At 30.7% G+C, this 24,125-nt stretch overlaps 1 protein-coding gene across 1 annotated transcript; it reads right to left on the bottom strand.

Annotated features, from left to right (window-relative positions):
• Positions 1-3,553: 3,553 nt before the first annotated feature.
• Positions 3,554-6,239, bottom strand: LOC140919375 (uncharacterized). Its single transcript, XM_073365383.1, has 5 exons — positions 6,027-6,239; positions 5,398-5,602; positions 4,773-4,961; positions 3,936-4,220; positions 3,554-3,717 (listed from the first exon to the last, which is right to left on the bottom strand). Exons 1-5 carry the CDS (start codon positions 6,237-6,239, stop codon positions 3,554-3,556), a joined length of 1,056 nt encoding a protein of 351 aa, XP_073221484.1.
• Between the last annotated feature and the right edge of the window lie 17,886 nt (positions 6,240-24,125).

Genomic DNA, 24,125 nt, shown 5'->3' with positions numbered 1-24,125 from the left:
ATGATAAATATGCAAACATGGCACTAATGGCCAACATACAATCAGATTCAAACTCGGATGAAGAAATAGTGGTATTTTCGAATCTATCTCGAAATAATCTTATTACTGCTTTAAATGATTTTTTAAATAAAAACCAACCTATGTCTTTAAAACTAAAACTTTTAAGAAAAAGTCACATTGAATTAACTGAAAAGCATAACCTTCTTGAGAAAGGATTTGAAGAACTTAAAAGAAAAAGTTTGGTTCTAAGTGATAACAAATCTGAACCTTTAAACGATAAGACTTGTAATTATGTCAAGTATGAATTTTCATTTCAAACTTTCTAAAAAATAGCATTGATAGAAGTAAGATGGCATCAATGATTTATGGTGTTAGAAGGAATGGTAAAAGAGGATTAGGCTTTGAAAATACAATAAAGGATACCACCTCACTAGAGGTAGTTTGCATAGTATGCACTAAAAAGGGACATAACAAAGTCTCATGTCCCATGTTAAAAACATGGAAAACTAGGAAACCTTCAAAGGCTAACAAACAAGGACCCAATCAGTTCTAGGTACCTAAAAACAAAATATTTCTTCTTGTAGACGTTTTCAACAGCAAAGTTGAAACTCCAACCTTCGTTCCTAGAAAATAGGTGCGATAAACCTATTTTTATAGGACTTTAAAAGGGTATTTACCCTCTATTTTATCTTATTTTATAGTTTTGATTTTAACTTCTTCTTATTTATTCATTTATTTATTATATTTGCAGAATTGATGATGAGATGATAAAATAATTCAAACTGATTAAATCTACTATGTTTTTAGTGCAAAAAATTCAAGTTTAATATTCCAACTTATGAATGAAAAAAGGAGGTTTGTTGCACACTTCAGAGAGATTGAATTTTATGATAAGAAATGTTACCAAAGAAGGGGGAAGGTTTTTGCCAAAGAACAAAGAAGGGGAAAGGTTGTCGCATAAAATTTGGATCTTCTTGATATCATAAGGATGAGAAATCTGAAACAAAAAGTAATCAAGACAGAACAAATAAAGAGAAGCATTCAAGAACATAATATCAAAGGTTAATCTAATTAAATCATAATAAAACAGTTACAAGGATGAAATGTTATGCATGTCCTATACTCTATACTCCTTCATCATATTGTATCATTCTACTCTGATACTATGTCACTACAAGAATGGACGAACAATTCATGAATGGCCAAGTCCTCATAGATCCCCTCTACTCAACCCGAGACACATATGCGGGATGATCGGGATACTCTTGTGTTATACGGTAGCTCCTGACCGTAGGAAATAACCCACTAATCCACTTAGGAATTTCCTACCAAAAATAACTCCAAGGTATATTGGTCTTACCTTACAGTTCGATTGTACCCCTCCAAGATCAGACTCATTCAGTTGTACTGTCACGAATCACTAGGTTTGTCAAACCATCCCTATATGTTGGCAAAATAATCCTCATTGCGACCTACAACACCTATCTCATACTTACTCGATTATCACTACTCAATAAGTTTCAGTTTGAATTCATAATTTACATCATCTTATACGTATATCAGTCAATCACAATAAAAGTCTCAATATTTGGTTTATACCACTCACAATGCACAGTCTAGTCTCATCAATCACATAATAAGAAATCAAACAAGTGGTGCATTCAAGTAATACCACCATTTCAAACAAGTAAACAAAAACACTCTAGTACATATCATTCATACAATAAGAATCAGCATAAGGTTCTATAAAATCAAACGACATGCAATCCTGATATAAAAAAATTCATGGCAATTCTATAGATTGCTAAATTATATTTTAGTCCTCACTATTACCATTCATGTATTAATAATTAATTATTATTACTCTTGGGCTTGATCGTACGAAGTAAGCCCCATATGAATATATGGGAATTTTGGTAATCCCGTTCATCCCACATTATTTTATACTCATAAAATCGAACCTCCTATCACCCCTTACCTTGGTTGAAGATTTTTCCCAATGAAGCTGATCCGTTTATTCAATGTGTCATGTTTTCGCCAATTACCGCCTCTAATAGTCCGCGAAAGAAATAAAACAACACAACAATTACATATTGATTAATTACTTGGTGTAATAGGTAAATAAAGTGTTTACTATTTGAAACACAATCCAAATATCTATCTATATATATATATATATATATATATATATATATATATATATAGAAATTTTGATATTACAGTAGTGGCGTATGCATATATATAAATATACTATATAGATGCGTATTGTAAACCACTCTTAATTATAGCTGAAATAAGAATGAATTCTTTATATGTAGATTAATTTTTGAATATGTGTCCAGTAATATAATTCAATCATATGCTCTGGTCTACGGTTACTAAAAATTGAAATAAAGTAATTTATGCTCTGTACCCATCTAATTCGATCAAGTAACTATGACTACACATATACTGCCTAGCGTTAATATACTTCGATCAACACCCCTATATTGATATAATTGATGAAAAGTATATCAAATTGATGGAATTAGGAAAACTATACCTGGTTTTTGAAATCAATATATGGTTTTGATTAATGAAACACAATTGGAGGCTAAAGAGCAGCAGCTAATCCCAATATTTGTACTTTCTTTCCCAACGGCTAATCCCAATATTTGTTATTTCTTTCCCGTAAGTCAAGATAACAGCGTGTGTATATATATATATATATATATAGTATAGGTATTATGATTTGATTATGATTATTATTATTATGATTATTATTATGATTATTATTATTATTATTATTATTATTATTATTATTATTATTATTATTATTATTATTATTATTATTATTATTATTAGCTTACTCTTTTAGCGTTAATGTTAACAGACTAGTGTAGGAGTACACACGTTTATTCCTTGTTTTATTTTCTATTTTTTTTTATAAATATATCTAAATATATTTTTTTTTAAATAAATTCAATATTATTAATATTAATAATTTAAATAAATTACTAAGGCAAGCACATAAGGTAACTGCGGAAGAAATTAACGCACATGTCAGACATACCAATAGTAGTCATGCATCATTATATAATTAAAATATAATAATATAAAATTGGGGTGTTACATTTCTTCCCCTGAAGAAAAAAAAAATTATCTTTCCCATGTAGCACTTTCACCAACAATACCTCTCCAGACAACCTTAACCAATGAAATCGTCTTACCCTTTATTTCCTTGACTTTTCGGTCCTTGATCTATAGCGGTAAGGTCTCAAAAGTTAGATTCTCTTTTATTTGGACCTTGTCTGACTCAATCACATGTGAAGCATCGAAAATGTACTTGCGAAGTTGAGACAAATGAAAGACACTGTGAAGATTAGAAAGAGACGGATGCAACGCGATTTGATATAATACGCTACCGACACATTTATGAAACTAACTTATCAAAAAGGTATGAATCCAACTTCTGACTCTTTTTAATCTCTTCTAATAGTCCAGTAGTTACCTTCAATATTCCTAATTTAATACTTTATGCTATCACTTCACAAACTAAACTAAAGTCCCTAAACTATCCCAACAACTCACTATGCTTAACGATTAAAGCGGACACACTCAAAATCCTCCTACTCAAGGCAACGACCATTGCATTGGCCTTTTCAGGGTGATAGTTAAGCTCAAAATCAAAATCCTTAAGAAATTCCATCCCATACGTTGTCTCATATTCAACTTCCTCTGGCCAAAAAGGTACTTAAGGTACTTAAGACTCTTATGGTTACTAAAAAACTCAAATCTAGATCCATACAAATAATGTATTCACAGCTTAAGTACAAAAACAACTGCTGCTAGTTCTAAGTCGTGGGTAGGGTAGTTCCTTTCATGAATCTTAAAATGCCAATAAGCATACGCTACAACCTTCTCATCCTACATAAGCACTCCACCTAATCCTGAACCGCACCCATCACAATATACTATAAAGGATTCACTTGAGTTAGGTAGCACTAAGATCAGTGTAGAGGTCAATCGTGTCTTAAGCTCTTGGAAACTATTCTCACAATGGATATCCCACACGAACAATTCCACTTTTCTCGTCAACTTAGTTAAAGGTAAGGCCAACTTGAAGAATCCTTCTATGAACCTACGATAATAATCTGCAAATCCTAGAAAACTCCTAATCTTAGTCATTGACTTAGGTATTTTCCATTCTAAGACGCTCTCCACCTTGGCAGGATCAACAGCTATCCCATCTCATGAAATCACATGTCCTAGGAAACTCACTTCCTCTAACCAAACTTCATACTTAGACAACTTGGCAAATAATTGTTTCTCCTTAAGGGTTTGCAAGACTATCCTTAAATGTTTGCCATGATCTTCTTTAGTCTTAGAGTACACTAAGATATCATCTATAAACACAACTACAAATGAGTCTAGGTAAGGATGAAAGATTCGGTTCATGTAATCCATAAACATTAATGGTGCATTAGTCACACCAAAATCCATAACCAAATACTCATAATGGCTATAACGGGTCATAAAGGCATTTTAGGGATGTCAGAAGACTTCACTCAAATCTGATGGTAACCCGATCTCAAATTGATCTTACTAAACACACAAAAATCCTCTCAATTGGTCCATAAGGTCATCTATCCTAGGTAGTGGATACTTATTCTTGATTGTCACTTTATTAAGTTGGCGGTAATCCACGCACAACCTCATAGAGCCATCCTTCTTCTTAACCAACAACAAAGGTGCACCCCATGGTGACACAATGGGTTTTATAAATTGTTTACCTAAAAGATCCTCCAATTGCTTCTTAAGCTCAAACAATTCTAAGGGAGACATCATATACGGTGCCATAGATATGAATCCAGTACATGGTACAAGGTCAATGCTAAATTCAGTCTTACACTCTGGTGGCAAACAATTGACATCTTTCGGAAATACTTCAGGGAATTCACACACAATAGGAACATCTTGCACTACAATAGGAAATTCCATTGAGGCTAAGTTCATGTATAATTGGGCATCTTCTTTCAAGAGTGCCTTCACTTGGTTGGCGGATATATTGCTTGGCTTCTCCCTCTATTTTGGCTCCATGAATTCAATGGTTTTACTAAAATCGTTTACGCATACACGGTTGGCAGATAGCTAATCCTTACTGAGAATCACATCGACTAGACGCAAAGGTAAACACACTAAGTCAAATCGGAAGTCCCTTCTACAAACATGGATAGAAATGTCGAGACAAACCTAGAGGTGTCAACAAAATTACTAATTGGGATATTCACAATCAAACCATACTGCAAACGAGACACAAGTAGTCTTAAACGTCTAACACAATCAAGAGACCAAAGGAATGAGTGGCACCACAATCAAATAACATAAATAAAGGAGAATCACTTATGAGACACGTACATTGGATCAAGTTGTCTTTCTTAGACGCTCCTACACCACTAAGGGCAAAGACTATTCCATTAGATTTAGGCTGACTGGCTTGGGAACTCTGGTTTCCAGGTTGTTGAGTCTTCTTTCGGTAGGGGCATGTAGTGCTGATATGGCCACGTTGATGGCAATTAAAACAAGTAATTGCAGCATCCCTGCACTCAAATGCCATATGAACCTGCTTACCAAACTTGTGACATCGGATATTAGTAGTTGGATCACCATTATTTCCATTGTTGTTGCTTGAGATTTTGACTCTTGTTGTTGCTATTCACGTTACTAACTTTTCGTCCATTGGGGTTTCCCCTACCACCCCATAACTATAATCTTTTCTGTTTCCTTTTCTATTACCACTATTATTTCCTCATCCAGCTGAAGAACTGTGTTGTTGATAATTCAGATGACTTCCAGATTTACTAGTAAGAAAAGAGTAAGGTTTTCCTCTATTATGATGCATAGGCCTCTTGTCCTTCATGATCCCAGTGTTTCACTAGGGTAGGAAAGTCACAGATCTCTTGCATTCCGACTAAAGAGTAAGGTTTTCCTCTACTATGATGCATAGGCCTCTTGTCCTTCATGGTTCCAGTGTTTCAATAATGTGCCTTTTCAGCACGACTATCCTCATCATAAATCCTACTCTTATTCACTAGGGTAGGAAAGTCACGCATCTTTTGCATTTCCACCTGCTTCTTGATCACTGGTGTGAGTTCCATTTTAAACTTGATGCACTTAGAATGTTCTCCTGCTTCTCCAACATAGAGTGGATAGTACCTAGATAACTCCTCAAACTTAGCGGCATACTCCGCCAGTGACATATTCCCTTGTTCTAATTAGACAAATTCCATTTCCTTCCGATTATGGATGTCTTCAGGGAAATATATGACTAGGAACATGTTTCTGAATACAACCCAAGTAATTACAGTCCCTGCATTATCTAAACATTGACACGCATTATCCCATCAATGTTCAGCTTCTTCTGTCAACATAAAGGTTCCCAAATGCACGTTTTGAGATTCTGGGCATGTCACTCCTCTGAAAATTTTCTCAACCTCTTGCAACTACTTTTCAGCTCCATTAGGATTATAGTGACCTTCGAACGATGGAGGATTAGCCTTGTGGAATCGATCCATCACCATGAACTCATTTATTTGCACATTTGCTTGACCACCAGCGTAAGTAGTAGCTTGAGCAGCAACTTGTGCAACTTGAGTAGCAGCTTGCGCAGTAGCTTGTGATTCAGCCAAAGCCATGAGAGCTTGTACTCTAACTCTCGTCATGGACTCTAGAGCCTCAACAATTGCAGCGTCATTCCTTCCACTAGCCATCATTACCTACATCGATCAGATATGCCAATTAAATATAGTGAGACACTTAGGGAGAATGGAAACTAACTTACTTCTATATTAATAACACAATAACGATTATAACAATAACAAACATATAACAGAGCACACAAGGAAACATAGCAAACACATAACACATTTACGATCTGACTGGATAGACCAGCTATGATATCACTAATGTGACACCCTAAACCCCAAATTAATATTTATTTTTTTTATAATTTTTAAAATAATGAAATTTTTCAAAAATATATATAAACTTTCAAACATGTGTTTTTTTTCAAGGTAAAGGGTATCACGTAATCACTTAACATGTCACTTAATTCAAAATTTTCATCAAACTTAGCAACTCGAATTCATTATACCAGACATCAAAATCCTTTTTTGAAGTAAACATACATAAGTTTAATAATAAATAAAAATGTAGTCCCAACCCAATGTTACTACCAGAGCAGTAATTTCAAAAATAAAAGACGTTTAGATATGATGTTAACACAATGCATATAAGAGTCTTCAAGACAAGATGGCTTCTGTCACTATTTTGAGATAACGATTAAGATTATTATTTAAGATATGATAATATAAGATGAAAATAAGATTAAGATTAAAATCAAAATTAAGATTAAGATTAGTATCAAATGAGTAATTGGTTGTGTATGTTACTAAGATTAAGATGTTTTTGAAATTATTAATCAAAATATAGTCTTTTTAGAACAAATAATAAAAATATATTAAATATACATTTTATACATTTATTTTTATTTAAGTGTATTTATGTCATTTCATAATTATGTTTAATTCTATCATGTCATATTTTATTTTTGACTTAAATGCACTTTTAGTTTTCATGTTTTTCTCAAAATTAACTAATAGTCCCATATTTTTAAAACTGAGTTTCTTATCCTCAATTTTATATTATGAAGTTTATATTTTTGGCCATATCATTTTTTATGATCTTAATCAATAACATTCTTTTTTAATAATTTATATCATTAATCAATACCATTTTTTTTTTTAATATTGTTGTCCTTTATCATAAGAACCAATTGCTTTTATCACTCTTGGGAGAGTAGTTAATGTGTACAATTTATTTGTTAAAGTTCCTAAAATAATATTTGTATGTGTTAAACTTGATTTTTCATATTCCAAGATAAATTAGTAATATTAATAAGGGGTGTGTTTGAAAATAATAATAATAATAATAATAATAATAATAATAATAATAATAATAATAATAATAATATTTGTATGTGTTAAACTTGATTTTTCATATTCCAAGATAAATTAGTAATATTAATAAGGGGTGTGTTTGAAAATAATAATAATAATAATAATAATAATAATAATAATAATAATAATAATAATAAATATACCTAGTAAATTAAAAGGGGCTTATATTTAGAGACAAAATTTCTTTCAAAAAGATACTTATAATAAGGGAGATGGGTAGCATTCAACAAAGCTTCATGAGCGCATTTGTTAATAACAACATAAACGAAAATTTATGGAGAAAAAGGAAAGAACATTGCAAGCAATTCTATATATTTTATCCAATTTAGTTGCGTTACATTGTTGTCATGTTATTAATGAGTATATCACAAATAGAGAGGGACCAACTTATCCTACAAATTGTAAAATAAGGGACCAAAAACCTAATTTTAGAAATAGAAAGATTAAAAGTTAATTTTAAATAAAATGGATAGATTAAAAGTATATTAAAGCCTTTATTTTTATATTCTTTTACACAAACCATTAAACATTAATATCATTTTATATTATTTTTCTTTTTTGTTACTTTTTTGTTCTATCTATTTATCATAAACCTAACAATGCATAACTCTAATAGTGCAAAACGGCAAATATGTTGTAAAAGAGGGCTGGTCCAACACATGAGGAGGCCTAAAGCGAATTTTAATATGAAATCTAAAGTGAATTTTCTGAAATTTAACTTGACATCACTAAATTAATATAATTGATATCATGTAATATTATTTTTCAATTGATTTAATATTGTTGGGATAATATTAAATTTAGAAAAGATTTATATGTTTTAATTTTAAAATATTAAAGACTTTTTTATTAAGTCTTTTTTATTTTTTGAATTTTTAATTATGTAATTTTATTTTACATGAAATCTAAAACCTGTTTTAATAGTTTTACCTTCGGGTCGGTCTTATATAAAAATCATGTGTCTTTTAATAAGTTATTATGTGATACATGTTTTACTATCCAAATTTTATAAAAATAACAATATTAATATTTTAATAATTAATATTTTTATGTTGATATGATTACATGTAATTGTGATACTAATTTAAATTTATCCTTTTGTTTAAACTTTTTTTTATACTACATCCGATCTAAATATAATAGACACTTTAAGTTTTATATCAAAAACATCATTTTTATTAATTCATTTGTCTCTTATATTTAAAATCAGATATAACATCATTATATAAAATAAAGATTTCTCACGTTTGTGTTACACTTTTTTGATGAGTGGTTGTTAATATTATTATGTTGTAAGTGAGTGCAGTATTACAAATTGATGACACATGATCTAGTAATTAAAAAGATTAAGGAATCCTTCTATCCTCTTTAAACCAATAGAAAGAAAAAGAAATTCCCATTATAAAAAAGGAATTGAAATTGACGATGCGATGCGATGATCATCGTAATGAGATAATCAAGTCCAATATTGAAATCATTATTAAACACACTATGTTAAACTCATTAGGGAAATACACACGTGTAATATGTTTATCTTAATATTATTTTGGTGAAGCTATGTTTATCTTAACAGTAAGGGATATGCATACATATTATAATATTGTATATATTCAATTAATTAATTAAGCACCTAACCTATTTATTCCCGAAAACTATAATGATTTCATCATAAAACGTGCACCAACAATTTTCAAACAAACGTGTAACATCTTCATTATTCTTTCCAATTGGATGCCATACACTTTTTCAGATATGCGGATGATGTGGCAACATAATCTTAAGTCATCACCAACTTGAAAGCAGCCTTAGGTAAGCAAAACGAAGTGGAAACAAGTAAAACATTTGAATTTATTATTTCTTTTATAATTTTGTTTGATGACCTACAAATTTTCTATTCAATTTAAAATACATCAAATATTAAATGTAAATATATCTTGTATTAAAATTTTGAACTTGAGTTATTTATATTGTATATAAGTCTAATTTCTTTAGTTAAACTCAACTTTATTAATAACATTTGAATTTATTTAAATTAATTAATTAGGTCAATGAGATAATAAAAAAATATTATTATTTAATGGGAGAAAAAAATAATATTGATGCGGATAAACTGAAGCATTTGCTTTTGCTTTTGAGAAGATCAAGGGAAAAATATTATTCTTTTTTAGAAGGGAGAAATATTATTTAACTAAGAGGATTTTTTATTTAGGATCAAATTTAACTAATAGGATCAAAGACAAACGAAATAATGGGGTTCCTCGCCTCTTATCACCATCACAACTTCTATACAAAACCGTTTGTTGGTATTTGTTTGGTTGATTTGTGATAAGGGATTCTCACATTAAAAAAGAAAAAAAGGAAATAGCATTCAACCCAATATCTCTTCGAGATCACGTTAGAGATTCTTTTTATTATTAAAAATAAATAAAATAAAAAAGAACGCACTTTAGCGCTGGTTATGAAAGATCAAAAGGTGACTTGCGTTCATATTGGAAGGAAGGAAAAATATCTAAAGCATATATATTTTACAAAATGGTAATTTTTATGTGGGTCGAAATTTGGTTTCCATTAGTTAAACTATTAGTTGATATGTATAAAAAAATACTTGTTTGGCAATGTTATAACTTATAACTAGTGATAAGAATAGGTTATATCGTCCGCTAGGGGTTTATGGTCTTGAATACTTATAGTCTGATATATTCTAACCTATTTAACAAAAATGTTAGGTTCAAACTACTTTTAAAGCTTATTTATTTAAATAGGTCAGATTCAGGCTTATAATAAAACCTATTAGGCCTGACAAACCGACCTATATTGGAAGGAAGGAAAAATATCTAAAGCATATATATTTTACAAAATGGTAATTTTTATGTGGGTCGAAATTTGGTTTCCATTAGTTAAACTATTAGTTGATATGTATAAAAAAAAATACTTGTTTGACAATGTTATAACTTATAACTAGTGATAAGAATAGGTTATATCGTCCACTAGGGGTTTATGGTCTTGAATACTTATAGTCTGATATATTCTAACCTATTTAACAAAAATGTTAGGTTCAAACTACTTTTAAAGCCTATTTATTTAAATAGATCAGATTCAGACTTATAATAAAACCTATTAGGCCTGACAAACCGACCTATATATATTTTATTATTTGTTAATGTTATTTTTTATTATTATTTACTAATAATATTATTTCCTATTTTAAAGTCTATCAATTAGGCAATCACTCATTAGTCGTTCTATATGCGGTAGCGATTTAATATTTGGTAGTCGTTCTATATTCGGTAGTCATTCAATTAGACAATTATTCAATAGTCGTTTCATATTTGTTTGAGAGGTAATAATGGGTGTGTTTGTTTCAGGGGAAAAAATCTATTCTTTGAAACAAAAAATCATTTTTTAGGGTTTAAATGGTGTTTGTTTCATATTTTTTTTAAATCATTTTGTTAGAAAAATTATTTTTTGTTTAATATATATAAATATGTACATTGGCATTGATATGTGGAGAGCATCGTGTAGTGCGGGTAGAGCATCATGTAAATTAATATGGATAGAGCGTGTAATTTGATATGTGTATAAAGACTAATTATGGATTCATTTTGTTTTTTTGTTTTCTTGGCAGATTGTTGCAGTTTGTTAGTTATTAGTTTCCCTTTTATATAAAGACATAGTTTAGCCTATTTAAAAAAATGTAAAATATAACATTTAAATGTTTTTATGTGAATAAGACTTTTAAATAGGCTTTCAGGTCAGACCAGACTTTTAAAAAGGTCAGGTCAGAGCAGAAAAAAAAAAAAAAAAAAACCCTATGATAGGCCATAGGCCAAACTTAGGCCTAAAAAATTAATCGTAGGTCAGGCTCAGGCATTTCAAAGCCTAACCTGACCTTGGCATATTCCCACCCCTAGCTATAATGTATGATTTAGTAGGTGGATGCAGAGTCTTATTCAAGAATTTAAATGTCATGTATAAAGTTTGAATTTGATGTCATATTTTACTGATATAAGTTTTTTATTCTTTTAATAAGTCATATAATGATATTGAATTTTTGATGTTTAACACAAAGTTAATCAAACTGCTATGTTTTTTTAATACATATAAATCAATTTATCATGACTCTTATGATTAATATATTATAATAAATTCTATTATGTTTGATACGATTAACATACAAAAAGCATGAAAAGTTTCCATTGAACAACCATCTCAACAAAAAAGAATTTTTTTTTTTAAGATGAAGGTAAAGACGAACAATTGTTGGCTAGACGAGATTCTTATTAAAATAATTCAATTTTTTTGTTCTTCTTCACAAACTTAAGGGACCAATGAGTAACAAGAGTATGAGAGTTGAGAAAGACAAAATAAAAAGTTGTTTTTTAGGATTCTAACTTTAGTATAAGTAAAAAGACCCATCATTTTTTTTGTACAAATTCAATATTAAGAGTACAACAATTTATAAATTTAGAATTTTCAACTTAGAGTTTAAGAAGAAAAATCATTGAACCACTCAAATTATCATTTTTTTACTATTTAACTTTTTATACATCAAGTTTTTAACTATAAAATTTTTTATATTATACAACTTTTTTTGGGGGTCGTGACAATTTGGGACATTATGCGGGGTACACCCTAAACATGCTCAGGATCGAAACTGGGTGGATGTTATAATTTGATGTTGACGACAGAAACATGCTTTTAGCAAATTCGAGAGATAGTTGACAGAGAGAAAAGGATGAGTGGTGAATTAATCTTATTGTTGTCTAGCGTTTCAGAGTTTTCATGATTAGGCTAACTGTGTGATGGGATAATGAATAAATAGCTAAACGGTTGAGGGCATAAACCTCTCATTGGGCTTAATAGAATGGTATAACCCATCACGATCCATAATACTAATTAACCATAATTTAATTAATAATATTTCATAATAATGGATTAATGTTAATCCATAATTAATTAATCTAACATCGGATTCACCATATCATGTTATGACTTACGTCTATCCTATCAATTGAGTTCATTGCAAAAGACTTGTTTATTAGGTAAGAGAGTTTTATGGCTTGAGTTTTACATTGAACTCATTGCTACCCTCTAATGGTTTGAGTTGAAGTCCACGACAATTTTCACTCTACTAGTACTCATTTTATGGTAGTTGATTCTCCTCAGTGGCTTAACTCATTTATTAGTATTTAATCCAAACCTTATTATACGTAATCCTTTATGTAGCTCAACTTTTAATCCTAACTGGTTCAATCTCAATTTCATCAAAGAATGTTGGGGGACTGTATGGGGGGATAGTATGAGCTTTATTAGAGAATTTTCTAACGTAGATATCTAGAAATGTGTCAGACATAGGGCCAATAAATTAAATTATAAATAATACAAATTTAAAATTAAAAATAATGTTTTTTTTATGATTATAGTACTTTGTGGATGTCCACTTCCATTGTCTTCTACATTTCTATTACTCTCATATCATTAGTAAGTAAATGGATCTATTTAGTGCTAGTGATCTTTAATATTATGGTCATTCACTTACTCCTTAATATTAGTTAGTGACCTTTGTTTTTAGTATTAATGTGATCATTCACATGCTTGTAACCTACAAATTTTATGTCCTATAAATATGACCCATTTCCATTGTAAAGTAGGCACAATGGAAGATAATAATGCAATCTATATTCTTCTCTCTTCTATTTTCTATCTTTCTCCGTTAACTATATTCTTCTATATTTTATATTTCTCTTATTTTGGTTAATTTCATAATACGCCAGCAGAACACAACTCTACCATATGTGTAATGAAATAATCAACTTAGACGTTTTATTCTAAGAAAATTTCTTCTTACTATTCTTAAAAACTAAATAAATAAATAAATAAATAAATTCATTTTATTATCTTCTTCTCATTATCATATTTCTTGAAATTTTTATTTTCTTTATTTCATATTATTATTTTATTTTAACATATAAATTTTGTTGAGCTATTTCTTTGGCTTGAATAATTGTCTTACCTTTATTTTTTTTTATTCTTGTTAAATTCAAGAAGAATTTAAATTAAAGCATATCACTGAAGATTGATTTTCTTGGATCATCGTATATAATAATTTGTTATATAGTTCCCAAAGAATTAAAAATTTAAAAATCAATCATCCCTAAATGATTGTTCAAACAATTAATTGCTCTTGATAGATTTGTATGAAAATCATTTGTGATATAGTTCTTGAAGAACTAATATTCAAGAACCCCTGTAGGATTGCACAAAATATGATTTTTCTTGGCTATCGTTGGGATCTTAGAAGGAGAATAAGAAACGGTGTGAGAGAGAAGAAAAGAAGGAGAAACTAGGAAGAAAAAAAAAACCTTTACAAATCAAGAGGAAGCGAAAGGAAGAGCGCACATTTTTCTTACTAGAAGCTAAGAAAGAAAGAGTTGAAAGTATCATCATCTTCTCTCTTTTTTTAAAAAAAAAAAAATCAAGATGTGGGTTCATTTCCCCTATTTCCTTAATGCATGTATGAGGTAATGTTCACCGTAGATTAGGGATTTGGGGTTTAAGGGTTTGAAATGAGTTACAAGTAAGATCAAAGTTGTTGTCTTGTTTTTATGACCTTCCATAATTTTGGGATAAATTGCAAAAATAGGGGGCTCAGTTTGAAAAAAATTAAATTTTTATCTATAAAATAGACATAAAAAACTTTTCGAAGAGTGCTTGCTTACTCAATTATAATACTTACAGGTTTTTGTCAGTTGACGTTGCAGTTAGACTCAGTTTTTCGTAGTTTTAACATAAATTAGTGATTGTTTTAGAAAAAGTCTATCCTAATCATCACTTATGGACAAAACTATGTCCAGTATTACCAAAATAAAGTTACTAACAATAAGATGACATTGTTAAGAATAATGTATTCTTTATGACATGTTTGTTAAGTAGAGTTTAAGTTATTAGATTACCCGTGCCTAATGGCTTAAAGATTTAGAAAGAGTTAAAACTAGAGATAGAAGAGGCAACTCGAGAGTAACTTACAAAAGAAGAGAAACTCAGGTGATAAGTATATCCTTGAATTAGAATGTCAATTAATTTAGTTCCATCCCTTAAGACCCACTAAGATGTAATCTCATCCAACATTATTTACATGTTTTATAGGTAAAAAGACTTATATCAAGAGTTGGACTTCGCAATTTATGTCATAGTTTGGTTATAATTCCTAGGAATTTTTTGAACCATGGATCTGTTATGTACTCTATTTTTCTCTTTATTTTGAAGGATTAGTATATACATATATATACACACACATTTGCATGGCTTAGTGTCGGGATCTATATCAATTATCTCTTTTTTCAAATTATGTTAACATTCGAGTTATATTCTAAATAATTTACTTAAGGTGTTACATTTTTAGTATCACAACCCGGTTGAACCAACCATATTATGGGTTGTTAGGATGAGTCATTCTTGTTTTGAGACTATATATTTTCTAATTATCAATTCATTGAATATTAAGTCTAACCAGCTTAATATTTATGTTTGATATGCAAAACTATATGGAACCAAATCCAAGACCACCCGGTAGGCCTCGTAGAGAGAGGACTAATAATGAACGTTGGGAATAAATGACGCAAATGATGTAATAACAACAACATATGATCAACAACAACAAACAATTACAACCAACATAATGAATTATCTCGCGCAAGCGATCGAGCCTGCTCAACCATCGCCACCACCTCCACGAGATGTCACAAACAAATTGTTTTATGACTTTCAGTAGCTTTTCTAGGGAGTCTGGTGCCATGGGAAGCTCAATCATGGTTGGATGAAACGACTAAAAAAAATTTGTGGTGCAATGAACTTAAGAAGAAAAAGTAGCTTTTTCTACTCATATGCTATTAGGAGAAGCTGATAATTGGTGGAAGGGTGCAAAGGCATACATGATAAGTGAGGGTACACCGATGAACTATGAGAATTTTTGTACCATCTTTCTAAATTAATATGTTCCCGTGATTATAAGAAAACAAAAAAGTTTGAGTTTACACACCTTCAACAAGGAAACACGTCAGTTATGGATTATTTGTCAAAGTTCGAGGAATTGGAAAGGTTTTGCACCTAAGCAAAGTATGTCCCAAATGATCGACGAAAGATAAATTAGTTCGAGTAGGATTTGAATCCGTAGATTAAGAGCAATTTGAGCCAACTAGAGATAACTTCGTATGCCGCCTTGGTTCATAAAATCTACACCGTAGAAAAAAGTTTATGGAGTTTGAAGGAGAACAAACAACTTAAGTGGCAACAAAGGATGGATGCTCGATGGAGTAATCAATAGTTGAAGGTTAAGATACCTCCTACTAAGGAGTAATTCGCTTATGTTTTTAAAAGTTGCAATCTTGTTGTATCTAATAAAGTATATCCAATTGATTTCTTTTTTCTACCTTTGAAAGAAATGGACACCATCTTAGGAATAAATTGACTTTCAGCTAATCGTGTACTTGAAGATTTTGGATAAAAGATTTTGTATTTTTGTCCTGCTATTCTGAGTTGAAACAAAATTGATTCCATTTTACTCCCTTGTGTGTCTCACCTCTTACAATTTCTACGTAGTGGGGGTTAAGGTTTTCTACTAATATCATCTTCATACTTGCAACCTAAACCTGATGTCGCTAAAATTCTAGTTGTGAATGAATTTGTAGACGTCTTCCTAGATGATATAATTTCCCTACCTCTAGAGAGATAGAGTTCTCAATAGACCTAGGTCTTGGTGCTTAACCAGTTTCCATTACTCCTTATAAGATGTCACCTCTAGAGTAAAAAGGACAAAAAGCTCAATTAGAGGGTCTCTTAGCTAAGGGTTTTGTATGGTCGAATGTCTCTTCATGGGGTGCTCAAGTTTTATTAGTCAAGAAGAAAGGTGGTGGAATAAGCCTTTGCATAGATTATAGGCAACTCAACATAGTAACTATTAAGAACAAGTACCTTTTTCTTAGGAGAGATGATTGTGTTGAGAAAAAATCACAAATTAAGTATTTTGAAGATAACCAAACAGTTAATTAATCATGACTCTGAATATGTTGTTATTTAACTTGTGTTTTTGAGTGATTTATTCAAAGAAAGGTGATCAAGTATATTCATACAACAATCAATGATCTCACAATGAAATAAATCAAGAACATCATGTCTTATTTGAACTAGAGATGGATTACAAGATCATTTTGGTTTATCAAGGATCACTTTGGTTTATGAAGGAATATATTGATTTTATAAAAAGATCAAACCTCAAGTTAAAATAATATCAAAACTACTCAAAACAATAATAAAACCCAAAACTCAAGCTGAAGGTCCAAAGAAGCAAAACAACCTCCAAATTGATGAGTTAGGGGCAAGGACAACAGTACAGTGTTGATGCACTTTTTTAAGAAAGCACAACATGCTTCTGAGGCAAAGAACTAGCACTAAACAGCTACTCAGTCACTCATCCACATTTTCCATACAACACAGAACCAAGAACGTTTCTGGTTTTTGAAGAAGAACATTATGGATCGAATAACACACATGCCTATTAAAGTTCAATTTGGACAATGTTTTGCTCAAGTTAAGTAATGGCTATATTGAGTCTCTCTAACCCTATCTTCATCTATAAAAGGAACAAAACACAAGGTGAAGACAACATCAAGAGTTTTAAAAGCAATCATTCCAATACTTAAACAATAATACTCAAGTAACAAAACTCTTCACTCAAGCAATGCTTTAGCTCTCTCTCTCTCTCTATCTCTCTCTCTCTCTCTCTCTCTCTCTCTCTCTCTCTCTCTCTCTCTCTCTCTCGTTATATTCAAGAATCTCTTTATTAAGTTATTGCTTATAATCAATCTCAAACAAGTGTTGAATATATTTTGATCCTAAACTCTTTCATCATACACATCATTTGAAACTCAAATATATCTCTTAAGATAGTTTGAGCATGTTGTAAAACTCCTTTTAATTATTAAAAGGTAAGTTGTAATAATCATTTCCAGACTGAAAGGTAACTGGAAAAACTTTTCAAGGTTGAAAAGTGAATTCTGAAACTGGTCAAGTATGATAAAGAAAAATAGTGTGAAACAAGAATATTCTTGTGCCAAGCAAATTATTGGAAAAACTCATAGATTGTGAGGACTTGACGTAGTCCACCTTGGGTGAATGAGGACACATCATTATGTGATCTTCTTATCCTTATTCTTAGTTATTTCTTATTCACTACTCACATATCAACTAGAAATAATTTGCTATAAAAGAGCTACAAAAAAATCCACAAGACTTTGATGACGATATAGATAACATTCTAGTTAGAGGTACAAGACCTTTATCTTAAATTTATGAAAAGAGTAGCATAGTTATCTAAGAACCTACATATTTCAAAGAAGTTGAGAAGGATGATAAGTAGATAGATGCTATGAAGGAAGAGCTAAAGATGACATGAAAAAAATACGACACTAGGGAGTTAGTGGACAAACCTCAATACAAGTAGCCTATAGGTGTCAAAAGGGTTTATGGAACTAAACTTAATGCAGATGGTTCTATAAATAAATACAAGGCTAGGTTGGCGGTGAAGGCATATGCTCAAGTGTTTCGAGTAGATTTTCTAGAAACATTTGCTCAAGTTGCATGAGGAAGTATTTGTGGAGCATCCAGAAGGATATCTAGTCAAAGAATAGGAGAATCAGGTCTACAAGCTAAAAAAAAGACTTTGCATGGTCTTAAACAAGCCCTTATGGCTTGGTATAGCAAAATAGATATCATCTCCGAAATCTTGGATTCATCAAAAGTCCAAATGAGGCCCATTATATGTGAAATTGTCATATGCTAATTTAATTGTTGTTTCAATCTATGTTGATGATATGCTTGTAACAAGGAATAATGAAAAAGCTAATATAAGAGTTTAAAGTTGAAATGCTCTAAATATTTGAAATGACATGCCTCAGTTTAATGAATTTTTTCTTGGGAATGGAGATGAAGCAAGATCATGATGGAGCCTTTTTATGCCAAGTAAGCAAGGGAAATACTAAAAAAAAATTCATATGGAGGACGACAAAAGCACTTCTACTCCAATGGATCATAAGGAGAAATTTAGCAAGGATGGTGGAGTAAAGTTGATGAGGATCATTATAGAAATCTAATTTCTTGCTTAATGTACCTTACTACAACCAGACTTGACATTATGTTTGCAAAAATTATCCTTGTTCATGCATTGCGCCAGTTAAGTGCATTTTTAAGTTGGCAAATGAATTGTGAGATATATTAAAGTCATTAGAGATAATGGTGTTAAGTAGTCTCAATTTCAGAATTTTAAGCTTCTTGGTTATTATGATAGTGAGTAGGGAGGTTCAATTGATGACATGAGTGAAGGTGAAAACACGAGAAACGGGGTTGAATTGTGTTTGGCAAAGTTAATAACTTTTTGATAATTTATATTTAACTAAAAAAACTAGTTCGATTTTGGTGACTTACTTGATGTAGAAGCAATCAGATTCAGAGATAGCAAACAATGAAAGCATAAATAATCTGACACATGGTTCACCACTAACTTGGCTACATCCACTCCCCTCATTCAGAAGGCTTTAATCCACTAATTCAAATAGCTTGAATTACAAAGAACCTGACCATCCAAGTCAGTCTTCCCAAAAAGCCTGACAACCCCAGACTTTTGACAAACTAACCACCTTGACCCTACAAGTCAAGTTTTCTCCTAACAACCCCAAATTGACGAAGGAACTAAACCACTATTCGGTTGGATACAGAAGATTGGAACTTGAGTAGTTGCTTCTAACAAAGCTGATAATAATAATAACTCTCACACTTTAAGAAAAGAACACTCAAAATACTTCTAACTTGAATAAGTGTTTCTCTCTTTCAACTATAAGACTACTTTTTTCTGCTTTTCGATGCTTTTCTTCTTCAACCATGACTATATAATTATAGTTAAAATTTGGGCTTTAGTTTGGTCCTTGTTTAATTTTGAATTGTATTTTATTCAGATTGTGTTTGTAAATTCTTCAAATTCATTATGTTCCTTTTTTATTTAGATTGAGATTGTAAATTCTTCAGCTTGATTTTGTTCACATTTTATTCATATCGTGTTTGTAAATTCTCCAGATTGATTTTGTTCATATTTTGTTGTAGATAAATCTTGCTCAAATCTTCTACAAATCTTAACCACATCTTCTTTAATACTATTTGAAGTCAAATATGTTGCTCTCATACTTTTGTTATCATAAAAAATCTAAGTATAAAATGAACTTGGTTTCAACAATCTCTCCCTTTTTAATGATGACAAAACTTGTATTTTTTAGGCTAAATTACATTTGTGGTCCCTTAACTTAATTTCAGGTAACGTTTTAGTCTTTTATCTTTTTTTTTTCCCGACTTGGTCCTTTATTTTAATTTTAAGTGAAAATTCGATATTTTATGTTTTAAAATTTCAACAATGTTATCCTTTTTTATACAAAATTTCAAAAAAAAATTCAACCAAAACTCATAAAATTAATTATATTCTTCAATATAATACAAATTTCATCAAATTCGTAACGCAAATCTTCAAATAAACTCATATTTTCATACTTTATTTGATATTGTTAGGAATAAAGGACTAAATCGGGAAAAAAAAAGATAAATGACTAAAATGTTACCTGAAATTAAGTTAAGGGACCACGAATGTAATTTAGCCTATTTTTTATAACAACTTTTCTTTATATTTCTTTGACTCCACCTAACTTAGGGCTTCCCCTAAGTCTAAGTATCACTTTCTCTCCATTTTATCAAATATCTATCTCCCACTTTTGTCATCAGAAAAAATGACTTGAAAGTGAGTTTTTTTTTTTTTTTTTTGAATAACATGAATATAACATATTACAAGAAAATATAAAAACTAATGTAAAACTAAAATACTTTGATGTTATCACAACATCAGTCAGGTATGAAGGTAAGGTTTAGGTTTTTCTTGATGAAGTCAAAGCTATCTTCCGGTAGTGGTTTGGTGAATATGTCAGCCCATTGGTGTTTAATGTCTACAAATTGAATGTTTAGTACCCCTTTTTGAACAAAGTCCCTAATGAAGTGGTGTCTGATCTCTATGTGTTTAGTTCTAGAATGTAAGATATGTTTTTTGGTTAGACAAATGGCATAAGTGTTATCACAATAGATGAAAATGTTGGGTTCTAGGATTTTATAGTCGTCAAGTTGATATTTCATCCAAAGTAGTTGAGAAATGCAATCAACTGCTGAAATATACTCAGCCTCTCCTATTGACATTGAAATTGGGTTTTGTCTCTCACTTGACCAAGATATTAAGTTACCACCTAAAAAGGCGCAGTTGCCACTAGTTCTCTTTCTCTCAAGTTTATCTCAAGCATAATCATAATATCCACTCAGCTTGAACTTAGGAGATTTCGTGTAGAACAATGTAAGGTTGGTAATGCATTTTAGATATCTAAGGATTCTCTTAACAGCAGTTAAATGTGACTCCCTATGGTCAACTTGAAATCTTGCACATTCATGATGTGAGGTTTGGATGCGGTAAGGTAAAGTAGGGATCCTATCATTCCTCTATAGATTTTCCGATCAAGTTTTTAGTATAAATCATCTCTTTTAAATGAAAAGTAAGGTGCACTGGTGTAACCATAGGTTTGCAATCACTCATCTTAAACTTCTTGAAAAGCTCTGTTGTATATTTAGTTTGATGAATGTATATATCTTTTTTTATTTTGCTAAATTTGTATCCGTAAGAAGAAGATTTTCCTTTGCTAGATGATTTGCTTTTGCCTCTTGAAGCTGCTTATTTCCTTCATAAGTCAGAATCAAATTATCATAAATGATTCTTGTTGTTTCCTTGTTGATGCATTTGTCAAACTCCATGAAAGTGATTGCATTTATCACGAATGTTCTGAACTTATGATGCATCTTGTACATCTTCTTCTGATTAGCATTCATCTCCTTTCTTAGAATTTCAATACCATCAATATTCTTCAAAGCAATATAACCATATTCTATAAAGTCTCAAAGTTCAAGATCTTGTGAAATATAGAAACTTCTCAGTCTGTCCTTCCAATACTCAAAACGCTCTTCGTCAAATAGAGGTGGTATGTTGTTGTTTCCTCAAGCAGCTTCTTCACCGAATCCAGACATATTGAACCCTTGGAACTTTTCTCAAACAATGTAAATTGTTCAGCCTTAAGACCGAGCTCTAATGTCAATTGAAGGTGCAAACACGAGAAAATAGGTTGAATTTTGTTTGCCAAAGTTGATAACTTTTTGATAATTTATATTTAAATAAATAAAAAACTAGTTTGATTTTGGTGACTTACTTCGTGTAGAAACAATCGAGTTCAGAGGCAGCAAGCAATGGAAACATAAATAATTTGACACGTAGATTTATCCTGGTTCGCCACTAACTTGGCTACATTCAGTCCCCTCATTCAGAATGCTTTAATCCACTAATTCAAATACCTTGAAAGTACAAATCACCTGACCCACCAAACATGTCTTCCCAAACAGCTTGACAACCTCATACTTTTGAGGAACTAACCACTTTGACCCTCTAAGCAAAGTCTTCTCCTAACAACCTGAAACCCCAGATTGAAGAAGGGACTAAACCATTATCGGGTTGGATACAAAAGATTGAAACTTGAGTAATTGCTTCTAACAAAGCTGATAATGATAATAATTCTCACACTCTAAGAAAAGAACACTCAAAATATTTCTAACTTAAACAAGTGTTTCTCTCTTTGAACTCTAAGACTACTATTTTCTGCTTTTCGATGCTTTTCTTCTTCAACCTTGAGTATCTATTTATAGCTAAAATTTGGGCTTTAATTTAGTTCTTATTTAATCCTAAATTGTATTTTGTTCAGATTGCATTTTTAAAATCTTCAATTTTTTGTTTAGATTGAGATTGTAAATTTTTCATATTGATTATGTTTGTATTTTGTTCAGATTGCGTTTGTAAATTCTTCATATTGATTATGTTCTTATTTTGTTGTAGATAAATGTTGCTCAAATCTTCTACAAATCTTAACCATATCTTCTTTTATATTATTTGAAGTCAAATAAATTGTTATCATAAAATACTTCTGTTATCGTTAAAATTCTAAGTATAAAATGAATTTGGTTCCAAAATGAGAAGTACAACTAGTTATTATTGCAGTTTTGGATCAGGAGTTTTTTCATGATGGTCAAAGCAGGTAGAGGCGGAGTATGTGGCAACCACTACAGCTGTGAATCAAGCGATTTGTTGATAATAAAATATCAAACTGAAGATCAAACTGCAGATTTCTTAACCAAACCTCTCCCAAAAGCCAAATTTGAAGTTTTGAGAATGAAAGTGTTTGCGGCTATTAAGGGAACCAAAAGATTTGTTGAAAGAATACCTACAAAAGTTGCAACATGGGATATTTATTTTTCTGTATTAAATAATGGCCTAGAATTTAGGAATTTGTTATTTGATATTTGTTTTTGTTTTCAAGCTTAAGATGTTACTAGTCATACACACAAGCACAACATTTTTATTCTCTTTTTCTCTTATGTTAAACCAACCAATAGAGATATAATATCTAATCCATATGTTATGTCATGTGTAGTTTTCTTTTTGAGTGCACGGAATCTGTGGACCACCTCTTCTTTAACTTTCGGAAAAACAAAAGAATCTGGGAATAAGCATTTCATTGGCTTGGATGGGATTTTGACAAAAACTTTGCAAGATCATCCGACTTTCTCCATTTTTTTGACTGTATGAAAAACCAAAAGGTAAAAAAGGTTGGGCAACCGATTTGGATGGCTCTCATATAGTGGTTTTACACAACCAAACACAATATATTGTTTAAGAAGGATAATCTAGAACCAAAGAACATTATTGAACAAGTGAAAGTCCTATCTTGGACTTGGATTCTAAGCATAAATTCTGGATTTTTCATTCCAAATTAGTAGAGTAATCCAATTGTACGTATGCTTAAAAAGCTTGTAATTTTCTTTTGCAACCTCTTGATGTAATCTGTTGGAGTACAGCTAATACTCGTGATTAGGAGCGGTTGCTTTTTATAATAATAATAATAATAATAATAATAATAATAATAATAATAATAATAATAATAATAATAATAATAATAA

Source organism: Cicer arietinum, chromosome 2, assembly GCF_000331145.2.
Source record: "Cicer arietinum cultivar CDC Frontier isolate Library 1 chromosome 2, Cicar.CDCFrontier_v2.0, whole genome shotgun sequence".
Classification (NCBI taxonomy): Eukaryota; Viridiplantae; Streptophyta; class Magnoliopsida; order Fabales; family Fabaceae; genus Cicer; species Cicer arietinum.
This window is presented reverse-complemented; position numbering and strand designations above follow the sequence as displayed.

Bases quoted from the DNA above. Each gene is read 5' to 3' on its own strand.
- LOC140919375 (XM_073365383.1), bottom strand. From the start codon at position 6,239: ATGTCACTGGCGGAGTATGCCGCTAAGTTTGAGGAGTTATCTAGGTAC. The intron at 4,962-5,397 runs GTACGTGTCTCA...TTCCTATTGTAG, and splicing joins GAAAGACAACTTGATCCAAT to TGCAAGATGTTCCTATTGTG. The intron at 3,718-3,935 runs GTTCAGGATTAG...CTTTTTGGCCAG, and splicing joins AGTATATTGTGATGGGTGCG to AGGAAGTTGAATATGAGACA.